At 32.1% G+C, this 19073-nt stretch overlaps 1 protein-coding gene and 1 pseudogene across 2 annotated transcripts; both read right to left on the reverse strand.

The window, feature by feature from the left end:
- Positions 1–4904: 4904 nt before the first annotated feature.
- Positions 4905–7140, reverse strand: LOC107621363 (uncharacterized). The gene is made up of 4 exons (XM_088494803.1): positions 7003–7140; positions 6313–6864; positions 5119–6264; positions 4905–5003 (listed from the first exon to the last, which is right to left on the reverse strand). The coding sequence occupies exons 1-4, from the start codon at positions 7138–7140 to the stop codon at positions 4905–4907; spliced, it is 1935 nt and encodes a 644-aa protein (XP_088350929.1).
- A 3377-nt stretch (positions 7141–10517) lies between these two features.
- On the reverse strand, positions 10518–13211 carry LOC107621362 (receptor-like protein kinase FERONIA pseudogene; annotated as a pseudogene). The gene has a single exon (XR_015881001.1). The product of XR_015881001.1 is annotated as a receptor-like protein kinase FERONIA pseudogene (transcript).
- Positions 13212–19073: the final 5862 nt, after the last annotated feature.

Raw genomic sequence — 19073 nt, forward strand, 5'->3', positions numbered from 1 at the left:
CATGAGGAATAGACACCTCACTTTTATTAGTTGATAATGTATTAAATATTAATTTCATATAATTATAATAAAAATATTTCTCTAAATTAGTATAATTATACATTATTCGTTAAATGTTAATTGTAATATAATTATAATAAATATATTTTTCTAAAATAAATTTAGAAAAAAAATAGTGATTTCATTTTAGAGAAAAAATGAATTCATGAGGAATTAACACCTCACTTTTATTAGTTGGAGAAAAAATCCAATTTTAGTATATTTTGTCATTATTATACATTTTTCTCTAATCATACATCCATTGTTTTCTTTTCTTTGTTTCAGCATTTTGAACCTGGGTTTAACTTCTCGTAGTTCTCACTTCTCAGTCATTCTATTAGATGTAGTTGATAACTATTGAAATTCTTCGATTAATATAGGAGAAAAATATATTATTATATGATAGAATTATTATGAGTATATTTTATTATTAAATAAACAAAGTTAATATAAAATAAAATTATACATAAAAAAAGCAAAGAAAATAAAATTAAAATAGCAAAAGTAATAAAAAGATTATTTTTATAATTTTATTTTGTCATTTTTATGTATAAAAGATTAGAAAATAGTAAATTTTTAACTAAATTAATTTATATTTGTTGTATTCAATTTAAATAAGTAATAAATTATCTTATTTTAATTTATTCCTTAAATTTATATATCATAAAAATTAAATCAAATAATTAATATACATAATTTTAAATTGTGTGATACTTAAATATCTATTCACATCAATTAGTTGATATAATTAATTCATCATAATGAATTGTCTTTAATGAGTTAAACAAAATAAAGCAGAAGCATACTACGTTGATTCTATCATTAAAGGTAAAAATTTGATTTTTATATAATAGAATAGATAGAATAGATAATATAATAGACGGCGAGAAAGAGAAAGATAAATATTTTAGATCCTAAGTTATTTTATTTGGATGTTGCAATGTGGATATCATATTATTTTACTTATTCTACCCTATGGACCCTTTTGTAATTTTATTTCAGTATCAATGGAATTTCACTACCTTTGAGTACTAAATTAAAATTCAAAATAAAACTGAAAAAAAAAGTAAGGAGTATAAAATTATTGATTGAAAAACACTCTAAATAATAAAAAGCCAAATTAACTTTAATATTAAATTCATTAATACGATTTTAATTTTATATAATAGTTAGATAATAGATTAGTAAAAGCAAAGGGAAGAATGACTTTAATTAGTATTTGATAAAATATTCATTTAGAATAATTAAAAATATAAAATTATGATATTATTAAAAATAATACATTTTTATGTTAAAAAATTATATTTAAATAAAATATTTATAAATATAAAATTTAGAGTAACATAGCTTCATGAACATTAATCATTAATTAATTATGAACTAACATAAAATTATAATATAATTTATTTATGAAAAAATAATCAATAATTAATATTAATAAATATAAAAATCATCCAAATACTTTGATTAAAAGTATGAGTGGTTAATTATTATTCATTATTAATAATATTTTGTTCATAAAAAAAATTGAAAATATAATTATTCAGATTTAGATTTTAGAAAAATAAACGTATAAGTAACAAATGATCTATTTTATCATGTATATTATAAATTAATGAATTAAACTAACTGATATAATCAATTATATGATATTTAAAAATAAAATAAAATGAATAAAAAAATAAAAAGAAATAGAAGAATAGAATACTACAATAAAATAAATTGAATGTGAGTTTTTTTTTTTTTACAAATTTTATATCACATCCGCTTCAATAATAATAAATAAAAATACATCAACTTGATATCTAAGAGAAAATGATGAGATAAAATCATAACACAATTCTAAAATAAAAGTTTAAATTAAACCATAATATCATTGCAAACACAAATTGAAAGTAATTTCACATTATAATATACCACACAAATTGGTAAATGACTTAAGCTTAATTATGGTTTTTTTTTTATTTATGCATACAAGATAACACAATGGTCTATAAATGCTTAATGGATAACATATCATATATTGCTCTGAATGATGAGCACAGGAGTTGAAGAGTGTGTGCTTATTTGTGTCCATGATAGTTGCCTTGTGACGATACCTCATAGGAAGAAAAAGAATTGTTGTAAAAGCTACCCAATGAAAGAGTAATTGATCTTTTATAGTGGTAAAATAAAAATAGAAGAAATAAAATTTTGTATTTTTATATTAGAAATAGAATTTGATATTTATCCTAATAAAATTAAATAACTAATTAGTTATATTTAAATAAATAAAATAAATTAAATAAAAATATTTTTAAGAATTAATCAAATCAATTAGTCAATACAAATAATTAGTATAATTAATTTTATTTGATTTATTGAATTCAAAAAATAAATTAAAAAATAATTGATTGAATTAATTAGTTGATATAATTAATTTATTATAATTGATTGGATTTAATGAATTAAAAAAATAAATAGGAAAACATAAAAGACAATGATTTTTTTAACTAAATTAATATGCATTTATTGTATTTAATTAGTATAAGTAACAAATCATCTATGTTATTATGTACCTTATAAATTAATGAATTAAAATAATTGATATAATAAATTACAATTATTTGATTGATATAAATATAATAAATCGTGTGATATTTAAATACCTAATCAAATCAATTAGTTGATATAATTAATTTACTATAATAAATTATATTCAATGAGTTATAAAAAATAAATTAAGAAACATGCTAAGAAGTATGACACGTCCATCATGAAGTGCAGAAATTTAATTTTTATATAATAAAAATATACATTCTTATTCTTATATATGTTATAGAAATATGATTTCATTCCATTAACTTGCTTATTTTTTTTAACTTACCACCTATATTCAGCATGGAATTTTAATTTTTCTAAAATAAATTTAAAAGAGAGAATAATACTTTCATTTTGGAGAGAAAATAAATTCATGAAAAATTGACACCTCGCTTTCATTAGTTGATAATGCATTACATATTAATTTTATATAATTATAATAAATATATTTTCCTAAATTAGTATAATCATACATTATTCATTAAATGTTAACTGTAATATAAAAAATACAATTTATGAAAAATTGACACACACTTCAATTAGTTAGGAAAAAATATAATTTTAGTATATTAAGTATTATTATTATTATTATTATTATTATTATTATTATTATTAAAATGATTAAAAATATTTCCGATTGATAATTGATAAGTAGTTTAATAATGTATTAAATATAGATTTTATATAATTATAATAAAGATATTTTTCTAAATTAGTATAATTATGCATTATTCATTAAATGTATTTATTTTTGAGAAAAAATGAATTCATGAGGAATTCACACCTCACTCTCATTAGTTGAGAAAAAACCTAATTTTAATATATTAAGTAGATTATATAAATAGAAATACTTGCTAAGTATATATAAAAGAGGAGATATATAATTATATGGGCAAAAAACCCAAATGAGCCAAGGGCAGCTCATTTTAACCCAAATCAGCTAATTCAAACTTTGATACCTCAATCCACCAGAACTCATGTTTATGTAATTCGAATCAATTGGATTCGAATCATTTTTCCACGTAATTCGAATTGATTCCATTCGAATTACTTGCAAGAACTTTATCAACGTAATTCGAAACAATAAGACTCGAATTATGCACGCAATATTTCTAAGTAATTCGAAACGATAAGCTTCGAATTAGGATAGTGTAGTTCGAATTATATAAATTGGAATTAGTGGGAGAGTTGCACTCGAGGGATTTTCGAATAAAATTGATTCGAATTAGGTGTAGTTGGTGGTTTTGAGTAATTCGAATGGAGTTGATTCGAATTACAATGGTTTCGGCTATATAAGGAGTTCGAACCAAGTTCATTCGAATCACTCTCTCATTCCCATACCCCACCAAATCCCAGAGAAAACGACCAACATTTGGGCCGAGTAAGACCGGAGCGGCATATTCAGGCGATGGGGGACGATCCTGGGAGGCTTCATCGTTTGGATGGAGTTGCTCATATCGCCGGGGTGATCAACGACGAGGTTAGTGGTTTATGATGTTGCGCTGTTGATAGTGTTTTCTGTTAGTGGTTCAAGGTAGTGGTTGATGAAAGCGGTTTATGATATTGCCATTTCTCCGTGTCTTATGATAGTGGTTTAGTGATAGTGGTATTTGTTATCGGTTTTTGATAATGGTTTATGTTATTGTTAGTGGTTTAGGATAATGGTTTAGGAAAGTGGTTTGAGATAGCGGTTTAGGATAGGGATTTAGGATAGTGGTTTAGGCAAGTGGTTTTTGTTAATGGTTTTTTATAGCGGTTTATGTTAGTGTTAGCGGTTTACTGGATAGTGGTGTGGGCAAGTGGTTTTTTTAATGGTTTTTTATAGCGGTTTACGTCAGTGTTAGCGGTTTATGATAGTGGTGTAGGGAGGTGGTTTTTTTAAATGGTTTTTGTGTTAGTGGGTTTTGTTATTGGTTTCTGTTAGGGGTATGTGGTAGCTGTTTTTGTTAACGATTTTACTTGTTAGTGATTGTTGTATTTGTTAATGGTTTTTTCACGTGGTTTGTGTTAGCTGTTTCTGAAGACAATGTTGATAATTCATTTACTATGCGTTGAGTTTTACGATTTTTGTTTCGGTTCTTTATGAAGTAAACTGTATATGTTATTGGTTTTTGGATATGTTCTAGTTATGCGTTTTATCTATTGCCCAGCCTCGGCGTTGCATATCCAGCGTTAGGCGGCAGCAGGGGATGCGTCTTGATGAGAGGTACGTTCCGTACTTGCAGATGGCCGGCTTGTACCATCTTGCTAGACTGAACGACAGATGGTTTCGACTAGACGAGCCCCTAGTCAGTGCAGTCGTCGAGAGGTGGCGGCCTGAGACGCACACCTTCCACATGCCGTTCGGAGAGTGCACCATCACGCTTCAGGACGTCGCATACCAGCTGGGGTTGCCAGTTGACGGACATTACGTTAGTGGTTTCCTGACGGACTTCCACCTTTACATTGAGGGTGGGAGGCCTGCCTGGCAGTGGTTCCATGAGTTACTTGGTGTTTTACCTCCCGATGTGTGGCTTTCACTAGCGAGCACACGGGGAGGTTCCTTACCCCCTTAAGGATTGAATTGACACACTCTGATATATTGGTCGTCATGTGCCCGAATCTTCGACCCTCATCATAGTACTGTGTCCACAACGAGTACTCAATTCGGTTCGCCCAGTCACACATTGCCGGATTCTCAGAGCGCAGGATGTCAAACCAGTAGTCAAACTCCACCTCGGTCTTCGCATATGCGGCGTTCACAAGAAGCCTCCGGGCATCTTTGCTCTTGAAGGTGAGGGCGAAATTCGCAGCAACGTGTCGAATGCAGAATGCCCGGTATACAGACGGAGGTAGCCATCCCCCATCAGGTGACTCAAGTGCTGCCTTGATGCCGTTATGCCTATCTGAAATAACTAACAGACCTGGCTGAGGTGTCACGTGCTGACGGAGGTGGGAGAGAAAGAAGGACCATGACTCAGCATTCTCACCCTCAACTAGTGCGAATGCCACAGGGAGTATGTTGGAATTCCCGTCCTGTGCAATCGCCACAAGCAATGTTCCCCCATACTTGCCATATAGATGGGTGCCATCAATACTCACCAACGGCTTGCAATGACGAAATGCTTCGATGCAAGGGGGAAAAGTCCAGAACATCCTATGAAAATAAGCCTGAGACTCGTCCACCTGTCCACCAACTCGAACAGGGCAGGTCCTGAGGACTGCTACAGTGCCAGGCATAGTCAACTGAACTCCTAAGACCCACCGAGGGAGCTCGTTGTACGACTCATCCCAGTCCCCGTAGATGATTGCGACCGCCTTCTGCTTCGCCATCCACACCCTCCGGTATGTAGGCCTGAAACCAAAGTGTGCTGCCGTTGCATTTAGAAGCACCTTGATGTTGACGGATGCGTCAGTCCTAACCATTGGCATGATGAATGTCGCTATCACGTGGTAGTCCAAGCTCCTATGGTCGCTGGAGATGGAGGTGGCGAGACAGGTATGCGGCCCGTTGTACCGCTTGACTTCCCAGATGCCCTTGCGTTGTCGGAGGCTCAGCCTAATCAACCATGTGCACCCATTTCCAAACTCAGAACACTTTCCCACGTACCGGCGATAGTCAGACTCAACTACCTTGTACTGTACCCCTCGGCGGATGCTGTACGTCTTGACACTCAACAGCGCCTCATCTTTATCCTGGAATTGTTGACCAACCTGGAACTCTGTCATACCGGCAGACCCTTCGGTATCTCTAGCGCCAAATCCAGCTAGCTGCCCAAGATGTTCGTCCTGCCTCATGGCATCCAGATCCAAAGATGAAAAATGGGGTGGGTACTGATTTGTGCCAGAACTAGAACCACCAGTAGGCCTTATCGGATCACTCGCTCCAACATCATCGCCGCTTTCATCAGCGATAATATCCGGCTCGACTTCATCATCATCTGGATCATCACACAATCCCTCGCCAACACCAGCCGGTGGAGGACACTGTACTTCAGTCGGATGATGTTCCTCATATCCAACCTCGTCTCCAACATTGCCGGCGAGATCAACAGCAAACGATGGGGAGGCGGCAGGCTGGACCGCTGCCTCATACACTGGAACGGAGGAAGAAGCAACCGCAGGTCTCGAGCTCGAACCGGCCGCCGTGGCTATAGTGTTGGCATTCCGGTTCGACCCACCAGAGCTAGATACCACGTCGACGAACTTAGCCAACAGCTCCGGTGTCCTCACCTCCGGAAACTGCCTACGAGAAAGAAACATGACCTGCAAGTCCTCATCACTCCCGATCGTGAAACAATCATACTTCACCGTATCGTGGAGCACCGTGATTGGAATGCGATAGAAAAACTTCTTAACTCTCTTCACTCCTTCCAGACCAAGTTTGCCAAGCACGGAGCTCACGAGACCATCGTAACTGGTCGCGGGGCTCACGATAATACATAGAAGATCCTTATCCGTGAACTTCACCCCAGACTGAGTTTTTCTCTTAATCGATCCTCTGTGGTGTACTAGCACTAGAAAACTATCCTCACTAGCCATCTCACCTCTTTGTTCACAGCAACCTGATTTCACAACATATATATAGAAAACGGCTCCAAACTAATTCGAATCAACTTCATTCGCACCATATATATATATAATTCGAATCAATTAAATTCGAATTACCCAGTATGAGAAATTCGAATCTATATGTTTCGAAATATGAACTTCTAACCCGAAACATACTAATTCGAATTAAGATACTACGATTTATGCTTTGGTAGTTCGAATCATATTGATTCGAATTACTTGTGATTTTTCATGCATAATTCGAGACAACTCAATTCGAATTACGTGTGAGTCTGCATGCATAATTCGTGACAAGTTAATTCGAACTACGTGCTTAGATTGACAAACATTAATTCGAATTGTTTCAATTCGAATTATGTGTGAGGCTAATTCGAATCCTATTGATTCGAATTATATAAATATCTGATCTGGTGGATTGTCGTAGCAAAGTTTCATTTGGCGGATTTGCGTAAAATTGAGCTATCCTTGGCTCATTTGCGTTTTTTGCCCTAATTATATATAACATAATTGCTATATATGTAACAGATATAAATTGTTATAATTATAGAGACTTACTATAATTATATTAAATTTAATTATGAATGTAAATAAATAAAAGTGATAATAATTAATATTATTTTTTCTTTTTTACATTTAATATTTACCGTAAATATAAAAAATATTGAGAAAAAAGTAGATACTGACTTTATTTTATTTTATTTTACGTCATGGATTTCTTTACTAAAATTAATGGAGGAAAAAAAAATCTTTATGATTACATATCAATTTTAATCACAATAAATAAGATGAATCAGTTGAGCAACTAATAAATTTAACGGGTAAATGTTATTTTCCATTTATGAAAAAAATGAGGTAACATGCATGCGTATATTAATATAAGAATAATATATACTCACAGCTTTAAAATCTTCAAAAATAGTTGATTGTATTATCCTTCAAGTCAAAAAATCCATCTTTTTTTTATTAAATTTTTATATTAATTCAATTAGATGAGTGTTTTAATAAAAGAAAGGATTATTATTATTATTATTATTATTATTATTATTATTATTATTATTATTATTATTATTATTATTATTATTATTATTATTATTATTAAATTGGTTATATATATATATATATATATATATATTTTGTTGCTTCTACAATCGTGCAATAATATTTCCTTTCATTTGTTAACTAATTAAACTTGGTTATTTATATTAAATATATTTAATGATTACTAAAAATTAATCATATAATTATCATTATTAATAACCAATTATTAATAATCAATTTATATTTCTCTAAAATATAATTTTCTATCTTTTTATTATTATTATTATTATTATTATTATTATTATTATTATTATTATTATTATTATTATTATTATTATTATTTTATTAATATATAGGTCACCATTAAGATAATAACTTATCACTAATAAAATTTTAGGATAATGAATAAAAAATAGAATTGTATCAAAATAATTAAAATAGTTAAAAATATTTTTGATTGATAATTAGGTTAATAATGCATTAATTATTGATTTTATATAATTATAATAGAGATATTTTTTAAATTATTATAATTATGAATTATTCATTAAATGCTAAGTATAATATTGTTATATAATTATAATTAAGATAATTTTCTGAAATAAATTTAAAAGAGATATGTATAATTATAATAAAGAGATTATCTTAAATTGGTATAATTATGTATCATTCATTAAATACTAATTATAATATAATTATATCAATTAAAGATAATTTTTAAAAATAAATTTAAAAGAGAGAAATAGTGCAATCATTTTGGAGGAAAAATGGATTCATGAAAAAATGACACCTCACCATCATAAGTTGGGAGAAAACCCAATTTTAGTATACTAAGGAGATTGGTATAAATTATAATAAATTATATAACATTTAAAAAGAAAATAAAATGACTAAGAAGAAAATAGAAGACTACAATAAAATAAATTGAAGGTGAGAGTTTTTTTTTGGTACATTTCATATCATATCCGTTTCAATAATAATAAATAAATAAAAATACGTCAACTTGATATCTAAGAACAAATGATGAGATAAAATCATAATACAGTTCTAAAGTAAAAGCTTAAATTAGAACATAATATCATTACACAACACATATTGAAAGTAATTTCACACTACAATATACCACAAACAGGTAAATGACTTAAATTTAAATACGAAACATTTTTTATTTATGCATACATGATAACACCATGGTCTATAAATACTTCATAGATAACATATCTTATATAGCTCCGAATGATGAGCACGAAAGTTGGAGAGTGTGGTAGTTTGTGTCCACGATAGTTGCCTTCTTGCAACGACGCCTCATAGGAAGAAAAAAAAATTGTTGTAAAAGTTATCAAATGAAAGAGTAATTAGTAAACGAATGGTATTTTCTTCTAGCATACATGGTCTTTTATAGTGATAAAATAAAAATGGAAGGAATTAAATTTTATATTTCTATATTAGGAATAGAATTTGATATTTATCCTAATAAAATTATTATTATTATCAATATAAATCGGTTAACAACTTGCCACTAATAAAATCATTGGATAATGAATAAGAATTAGAAGGATATCAATATAATTAAAATGAATATAATTAAAATATTTAAAAATATTTTTGATTGATAATTAGTTTAATAATGTATTAAATATTAATTTTATATAATTATAATAAAGATATTTTTCTAAATTAGTATAATTATGCATTATTCATTAAAATAATTAAAAATATTTTTTATTAATAATTGGTAAGTATTTTAATAATGCATTAAATATTAATTTTATATAATTATAATAAAGATATTTTTCTAAATTAGTATAATTATGCATTATTCATTAAATGCATTCATTTTGGAGGAAAAATGAGTTCACAAGAAAGTGACACCTCACTTTCATTAGTTGGAGAAAAACCCAGTTTTAGTATATTAAGTAGATAGATAGTGTGAGATTTTATCCAATAGTATAAAATTACTTATTTTTTTTACTAGTTAAATTTTAATAAAAATATTGGTCTCCTAGACTTTTTCTTAAAAATATTATCATATATTAAAATTAATCACAAAATTATTAAATAATTTATATATTTAATTAAATTACTATTTAATAATTTAAGATTTTATTTAATAATATAAAATTACTCATTTTTTTACTAGTTAAGTACTAGCTAAATTTTAATAAAAATATTGGTCTCATAGACTTTTTCTTAAAAATATTATCATATATTAAAATTAATTACAAAATTATTAAATAATTTATATATTTAATTAAATTACTATTTAATAATTTTTAATTATCAATTTACTATGGATGCATGGATGCCACTGGTAGCCTTATTTTAGATGTGGCATTATCCCCCATGATTTCCAACTTACAGAGTTACACATTGCTAATTTCAAGAATTTCAGGTGCAGTAACAAGATGCTCTTGATGCGTCTCACCAGTCTCTTGCAGTTTCAATGCAAACTCCAAACACCAAACAATTTCATCCATGGAAGGTCGTTGGGAACCATCTTCATGCAAACATCTCACAGCAATGTCACCAAACTTCGTTAAGCACTCCGGTTCAATCTGACCCTCTAATGCTTTGTCCACAATCTGATCCAACGTGCCATCTTCATGGCAACATACAACCCAATGAGCAAGTGACATCTGTTGTTTTTCCACTGTCCTCATCAAAGGCGGCCTCCCACACAACACCTCAAACAGCACTACTCCGAAGGAGTACACGTCAGATTTCACAGTTAAACGCTGTCGTTTATAATATTCTGGATCTAAATACCCAAGACTGCCCTTCACCACAGTGCTAATGTGGGTTCTTGAAATGCCAGAGGGTCCTATTTTGGACAAGCCGAAATCGGAAACCTTGGCCACCCATTTCTCATCCAATAAGATGTTGGTGCTCTTTACATCGCGGTGAATGATATTGTGGACCGCACCTGCATGGAGATAATGCAACCCCTTCGCTGCTCCTATGCAGATATGCAACCGTTGCTTCCACGAGAGGGAAGGGTTATTATTATTGTTGTAGAGATGATCTTGTAAGGTTCCTCGATCCATGAAATCATAGACCAAGAGCATCTCGTTGCTCTCACAGCAGTAACCAATAAGGGACACAAGGTGGAGATGGCGCAGTTGAGAGAGCATCTGAATTTCGGTCCTGAATTCGTGAACCCCTTGCTGTGAACCCGGTTTTAACCGTTTGATCGCGACTGGTGTTGAACCTTGGTCGATGTAGCCTTTGTACACGTTGCCAAACCCTCCCACTCCGATAAGGAGGAGCTCATCGAAGTTATTGGTGCATGTTTTCATCTCAACCAAGGAAAATCGACGACAAAGAGCGGATGGCAATGATAAGGTTTGAGTGTTGGCTATGCTCTTTGTCTTCTGTTTTCTACGGATGAAGAACACTAGAATGAAATGAAAAATGAATCCAGCAGGGACAACAGAGATTATTATGATTATTATGATCCTCTTGATTGAGATTTGAAGAGAGACAGAGAGGTGTGGTGGGGCAAATGGATGAGGAATAGGGTCAGGGTTGGGTCCTGCCAGGTTATTAGACGCAGGGTCACTAATTTTGAAGATTTCCAGGCCGTTCAAGAAAGGGTCGCTGTACCATGTGTCTGATGAAGGATGCATTTGGAGTGAAAGGTTAAACTTGTCCTCAGTAATCCCTTGGCCTTGGATCATAACTGCGTAGTCTCTCTGTACAGCAATTCCCTTTTTCTTGCTCCATTTTAGAACAGTGGCATGGTCCTCAGCTAACTGGCCTGCTATGTAGATGTTGAACATTCTGTCATTGGTTTTGATAATGTTTGGGTCTAGCTCGCAAAAGTGAAGCCTGAGCATGTAGGTGAAGCCAGAATCAACAGGAAACTCCCAGGTCAAATTTATCATTTGGTTGAGAGTTCCCTTCATGCCCATATCACGTGATGTTCTGTAGAGTTCAGTGGGTGCTTCATAATCAGGACTCACAGTGATGTTCATCCTTCCGGTCATATCACCGGATTGCATATACTGAGCACTTGGCGCTCTTAAATAATTGTCATCATTTCCTTCCCACCTCCGGAGCATGCCAGTATCACCTTTAGGTGTGATTCCACCGCCGCCAACTTTGATCCTGTAATATGTCTGCAGGGCACTACTGTTTAGCATTTCGTATAGGACGCCTGGATGACCCACAAATATAATTTGTTGTCCGCTGGGTTCAGAGAAGTAGAGATCACTGGGCATGGAAACCACCTCAATTCCATTCACAAACGCATAAGAATTTGGATGGGATGTGTTTGGAGTGAAGGTTAGGTTGATCCTCTGCCCATCATCCACGTTGATGATGTATTCTTTAAAGATGGTGTCGCTGTTTGCAGCATCGGCGTTAAGCGAAGCGTTGAAATCCTTAAGGAGTGTGAAGCCCTCGGATTTGACCGTGAAGAAGGCTTTATTACGGTCAAAGGCAGCGTAAGAAGCAGGGTAGAAGAAGAGACGAACAAATTTCCGGCCAACTGTGACCGGGAAGGAGTAACTGAATTCAGAGTTAGACAAGCGAGCACTGTTATAGGGAACTTGGTAAAGAGGAAATTGTGTGGTTGGTTGAGCAATGATGGTTTTTGTGTCTTGAAGAGTTAAGAGATTTGAGTCTATGTCTCCGTTCCATGACCTTTCTCCATCGGAGGATTTGCCAGCTGAGCCACAGTCGACGGTGAAGCTATCAACTGGAACATAAGCTTCAATGGATATTGCTAATAAGTCCGAGAGGAACAAGAAAGAAAGGTAAATGATAGTGGATATAGTAGAGGTTATGCTATATCTCTTCAAGTTCATGGTTGAAAAAGGAGGGTCGAGTGTTTAATTGCAGATGTGGTTAGGAACAAAAGGAATCAGTGAAATTATGAAGAATTCATGAGGTGAGGCCATTGTTCCGATTGCCGGTAGTTATATTACTAGGAAGAAAGAAAGCTAGAAAGTACTGGGCAAGGAGTAAAATGTATGTGATTGTGACCCTAGTGACCCCCTAGTTCCGTTATTTGACTTGTTCAACTTTTGAAAGATTAATGTTGGTACATGTTTTGCTTTTAGATACACTCTTATTGGTTATATTAAAATCACTTAAAAAAAAAGAAAATATAAATAAAAAATATATACAAACACTTTGAAAATGTGTATGTGCAACGACTGGCTCATAAGCTTCATGGGACGTGGATTAGTAGTAAAATATTAAAATGCAAGATAAAGCATGGTGGGAACGCAGTTCATGTTTGATTTGATGGAGGAGTAGTAGTACTGTAGTAGTGTGTAATTCAGAGAAAGAATATTCTTAGTACTTTGTTTTGGGTAAGAAGAAGACACATATGAAGATTCAAGAGGCATTAAACACACTATTTTTAGTCAAGTAAGATTATTGAAACTGAAAGCTCTGTCTGGTTCGTTTGGTTCTTGCTTGGAAGCTAGGAACCGTAATATCAACGTCTAGAAAATTAAACTGGCGTATAGGGAAGGATGGTGAAGAACACTATGAATGCTATGCTTGATTGAGACCTTACGCGGTCGATGTTTTAGTCAGGAAATTTCAGCAAGGAAGAGAGTAAAAAAACTAATCAAAATTTTTAAAACTGAGTAAATTTAATTCAACTCCAAAATTTAGTTTAAGAGGAGTGTTAGGAACTAACAACTTTTGTGTTTTGTAACTATCAATTGGCTATCAATAGTATTTTTAGTGGTGTGAGATTATATCTGGGAGATCACTCACTTTTTTTTTTATGGTTAAGTGCTGACCACAAAACACAAAAGTTAGCTCTACAAGGAACAAGGTCCCGCAAAGTGGTGTTTGAATGTATAAACTCCACCTAAAAAATCTTATGATAGTGTTTGCATCGTATTTTTTTCGCATCTCCTTCTACAGAAATCTCATGCTCTCAGCATCCTAAGTTATTTCTACTCCCAAGAGCATTCCTGGCAATTTTTTTTCAAAAACACTAACGATTCCAGTGGTACTTCCAGATTGAGAACTCTAATTGGTACCTAGATTTTCACCAGCCTTAGCTTCAATTCGTGGCATGCCTCATTCCAATTATAATTTATATATAGGAAAATTAAAAATGTAATTTACACACTAAAATATCAATAGTCAAAATTAATCATTTGTATATAAATATATGTATAATTTAATTATTTCTATAATTCTATATATATTTTGTATTTTGATATATATTCTATTTTGCTAATTTTTGTGTATACTTAATACGTTCAATCATTCAATACCATTGCTATGTTGTGTATGCTATGTCAGAGTCTTAAAACATCACAAAACATTTATGAGCAGTAGAGCACAGTAGAAAGCCATTAACAAAAACAACCATCAATATTAAATTCTTATCTTATACTCAAAAATTCAAAATATTGAATAAATTAACATTCACAATTTGTGCGTATTTATGGCTCTTTCTTATACAAATTAATTAAACCAATTCGTAGTTTTGCTTTCCAGGTTTTCTTTAAACTCTTTTTTTAAAATTATGTTTTGATTAGGTTGTTTTAATATTCTAATTTTAGTTAGTTAATTTTTTATTTTAGTAGATTTTAAGTGATTAAGATAGGTTAGTTTTAGGATTATTAATTTGTGTTATATTATTAAAAGTGTTAGAAATTGATTGAATTGATGAATAATACTGTTGATTTTTGTGTTGAATATGTTAAATTTGTGTGAATTGATGTTAAAAGACTATTTATTTTATTAAACAATTGTTAGTTAAATCTTTTATTGTTGTAAATTTTTTATTCTTTTGGCAAGTATATTGAATCTATCATTGAATTGAAAATTTAGGATGGGTGTATAGTTTATGTGATGATGATATTGATACTTTGATAAGCATGTGCATGCTTATGCCTTTGGCTGGTCATGCAATAAGATTTTAGTAGTTTGTCTTTTCTAGCTATTTGTTAGTTGTTGTTTGCTAATATTTTTGTAATTTATACACGCAGAATTTTTGTCAAGTATATTGATTTTAGGTGGTTAAGATAGGTTGATTTTAGGATTATTAGTTTGTATTATATTGCTGAAAGTATTAGAAATTGACTGAATTGATGAATAATGCTACTGATTTTGTGTTGAATAAATATGCTGAATTTGTGTTGAATTTGCTGAAATTGGTTTGAATAGTATTGACTTAGTGTTGAACTTACTATTGAATAGCATTGATTTGTTGTTCTGAATTTCTGTCAATTAGTATGCTATTTTTAGACATGACGATAGGTAGATGTCTGCCGGATTAGGCTGCTGGTAAGTCGTAACCGTGGTTGGGGTAGAGGGAGGGTTTCTTCCGGTACCCCGGGGACTTTTGGATCCTCTCCCTCTACTCTGACCACCCCAGTGACATCATAGGTTGTGAGTTTAGCAGACCAGCTGTTCATCATGGTCCCTAACCCCAACTACGTGCCTCTGTCTAAGGTGTTGATGCCGCCTCCTACTGCTCAGCAACTTCAGTTGTCGATCCCGATGCAGTTTGGTGCAAGACCGCCTCAGCGCCATACAAAACTGCGTATACGGGTTGGGGTCGTTCTTTGCCAGCAGACTTCGCACCTCCACGTTGAGTCCATTGTCAGGCTCTGCCACTAGTCAAGCCATCGAACTCGAGAAAGACGTAGATTTGAGGCTGCAGGTGTAGAAGCTAAAGCGCAGTCTTCACCAGCCGGCTCAGGAGCTGAATGATTACTAGGAGAGGTATCAGGAGATCCTCACCTGCATGACGTCTACAGATTAGTTCAGGCTGGAGTTAAGATAGTCGCTAGAGCGGCTTCAGCGTATGGAGGCTAAGATGGAGGTGTACCAGGCCAAGATGTATACCGCTGGCATCAACCTTGCTGGTGGCAGCATCGCTACTGGTGGCACATGGACATTACCGCCTTTTACACCGTCAACTTAGGGCTACGGGACCGATGATGACGACGACTACTTGGATCTGTAGTTATTAGTGTTTTCATTTTATTGTTTCATTGTATTTATTTGATATACTTGAATTTTAATTTATTTAAACATTGTATTATTTATTTTAAATAATAGGTTTTCATTATTTATGAATGGACCATTAATTGTGTAAAAAATAAATTTGAATAAAAAATTAAAATTGATCATTTATTTCAATTTAAAAAAAAATTTGACATTACCGTCGGATTTACCGAAGGAATAATCTGACGGTAATAATACAGAAAACAACATATCTTAGTGCCAACATTACTGTCGGAAAAATTCGCCAATAACCAAATAGTTTTTTGAACAGGTAATTCGTCGCAGAATCAGACGATAATTACTGTCGGGCGAAAAAAATTCGACGGTAAATATTTACCAGCGAGGTTTATACCGTCTGATTCTTTTCGACAGTAAATTCCATTTTTTTCATTTTGCTGACAGTAAATCCGATGGTACTCAACGTTTTTCTTGTAGTGAACTACATATAATGGCCACACTTTGAGTCGTTGCCTTATTTTAGATATGGCATTATCCCCATAATTTCCATCTTACACAGTTACACATTGAGAAAATACTCAGTTTAGTCTCTGAAGTTACACTCGATCTTCAATTTAGTCCTTGAAGTTTTAATTGACTCTATTTAGTCCCTAAACTTTTTAAATTTTAATCATGTTAGTCCATACAATGATTTCCGTCACAGAGTCATTACCGGAGAGATGACGTGTACGACAGAATGCCACGCTGGACTCCACTAAAACGACGTCGTTTTGGTATGGCGCTCAAACAGCCCAAAACGACGTCGTATAAGCTAAAGACATAGCAACGTTTTAGTTAAACAACCACTACACCATATTCTCCTCATAATAGGACTGTTCTGCTTCTTTCTCATCTCTTCAATGGCGTTATTGCGAGTCTGACTTAGCTGATTCGTTGAAGTCGCGATTCTCTTCTCTTCACCCACTTCACATTGCATCAACTGTCTTCTCTTCACCTACGTTGACTAAGTTTTAGGTAAGGAAAATAATGAAAAAAAAAAATTTATATACCCATAATGATACTTTGTTTTTTTGCTTCACTTTTGGTTCCCTTCTTTTCTTTTTTTATGCATTCTTGCATTTTGCTTTGTATGTTAGTATATGTTAATTTTTGTGCTTATTCTTTGTTAGGGTTTATGTTTTCAGTGACTATCATTTAATTTTTTGGCTTATTAGTTAGATGTTCGATCATTTCATTTTTATATACCATTAATTTGATTGTGAGTATTTTAGGAGAGTTTTTTTGGGTTAGGATTTTGACATTAGTGTGTTTGTCTGATAATCAAAGGATTAAGAAATAAAAGGATGGAATCAGATTGTCATATACAATATGTTACATTTGATTTTTCCTTTGTTTTATTTAGAAGACAGGTGCAATTTCATCAAAGTATTAATCTCTATATGTAGCCAAGTTAATTAAATCAATTACTTATTGCATCTTGTAACATAGAGTGATTGATCTAGAAGATTTAATTATTGATCGTATATGCGTGTTGTTTGTTTATTTTTCATTGGATACAAATATTTCAAGACACTCATTCCCATTCTCTGGAAGTATGTACCATTTATCTGATCAAATTCCTTTGGTGGTTCTTCATACTTAGCATCCCTACTTTATACTCAGAAATTGTTTGATAATGCACAAGACGACTCATTATTTTCTGCACCTCATATAATATAATAAAGCATCAGGGTATCTGTGTTTGGATTCTTATGACAACCTATATGCAAGACTAGAGTAAAGCTGACATAGATAAAAATGATGGAAACTTAAATTCAAAATTTGAACTTCCAAGAATGAGACACTTTTCATATTCTAAATTTAAATGAAAATCTTGTTTTGAGCTGTTGCTTACTTTGTATGAAATTATAAAATTCGTTTTTTATGCCAATAATGATTGGATCTGTTGCTTAATTTTAAATTGTGTTTTTATGTTTTACTAAATTTATTGAAAACATCACTTTTTAGTTTGATCTTATTTTTTGAGAACCTAGAATAATTATATTTTTCTTGTAAGAGATAATACAGCACATCATAGAACTACCCTCCTAGTTTTTTACTTTTGTGGGGAAGATATTAATATTTATTCATATACATCGTTCCTTTTTTTATTCTCATTTTATCTGTGGATGTTCTAAATTTAGTTTTTGTGCATTAATTTGGTCTGTTGTTGTCTCATAACAACTTATATTTATATCAAGCACACTAGTTCTAGTTGTTATTGTTATTGTTAATTATTTTTTTAAATTTTCTGTATGTAAATAGAAGATCAATTCATTAAAATTATATATTACCATGGAGGATCATTTGTCAGAAATGAAGATGGAAGCTTGTCAGAGTTACCTGAATTAGATACAAACACATTGGATATTTTTTCAGTCAGAGACTACTACAAATTCCTTGGCTATGATAAGGTTGAGAAATGTAGGTGGTTGGTTCCCAACATGCCCTTGACAACTAGTTTGAGGTTATTGACTAATTTTGAGTTCATTAAAATTAGTTCAGGGACCAGTTTGAGTTCATTAAAACTAGTTCAAGGACCTTTTTGAGGCTCGAGAGTAACTACATTTTGTGGTTTTTATGTTTAAATTTGTATAGGGGCTGATTTCAGCACTTCAAGAAGTCATTCCAAATGCCCATCACAGATTTTGTGTATGGCATATGTAAAATTTTTAACAAGCAATGAAAGGACAATGAGTTTAGAGGATTATTGTGAAAATGTGCAAGGTCAACAACACAAGAAGGGTGGATTGAGGGAATGAGAAGAATTAAGAGACTCAATGAAAAGGCATGGTCATACTTGAGCAAGTGGCTAAAAGATGCATGGAGTAGAGCTTTCTTCAGCAATGTACCCAAGATGGACAGTATTTGCAACAATG

The sequence above is a fragment of the Arachis ipaensis genome, chromosome B10, assembly GCF_059453495.1.
Source record: "Arachis ipaensis isolate K30076 ecotype BB chromosome B10, ASM5945349v1, whole genome shotgun sequence".
Lineage (NCBI taxonomy): Eukaryota > Viridiplantae > Streptophyta > Magnoliopsida > Fabales > Fabaceae > Arachis > Arachis ipaensis.

What these genes read in the sequence shown, in the direction of transcription:
- LOC107621363 (XM_088494803.1), bottom strand. Translation starts at nt 7,140, where the DNA reads ATGGCTAGTGAGGATAGTTTTCTAGTGCTAGTACACCACAGAGGATCG. An exon ending in CCGGTATGACAGAGTTCCAG is followed by an intron (nt 6,265 to 6,312) that starts GTTGGTCAACAA and finishes TTGAGTGTCAAG; the next exon opens with ACGTACAGCATCCGCCGAGG. An exon ending in TGAAAGCCACACATCGGGAG is followed by an intron (nt 5,004 to 5,118) that starts GTAAAACACCAA and finishes TGGCAACCCCAG; the next exon opens with CTGGTATGCGACGTCCTGAA.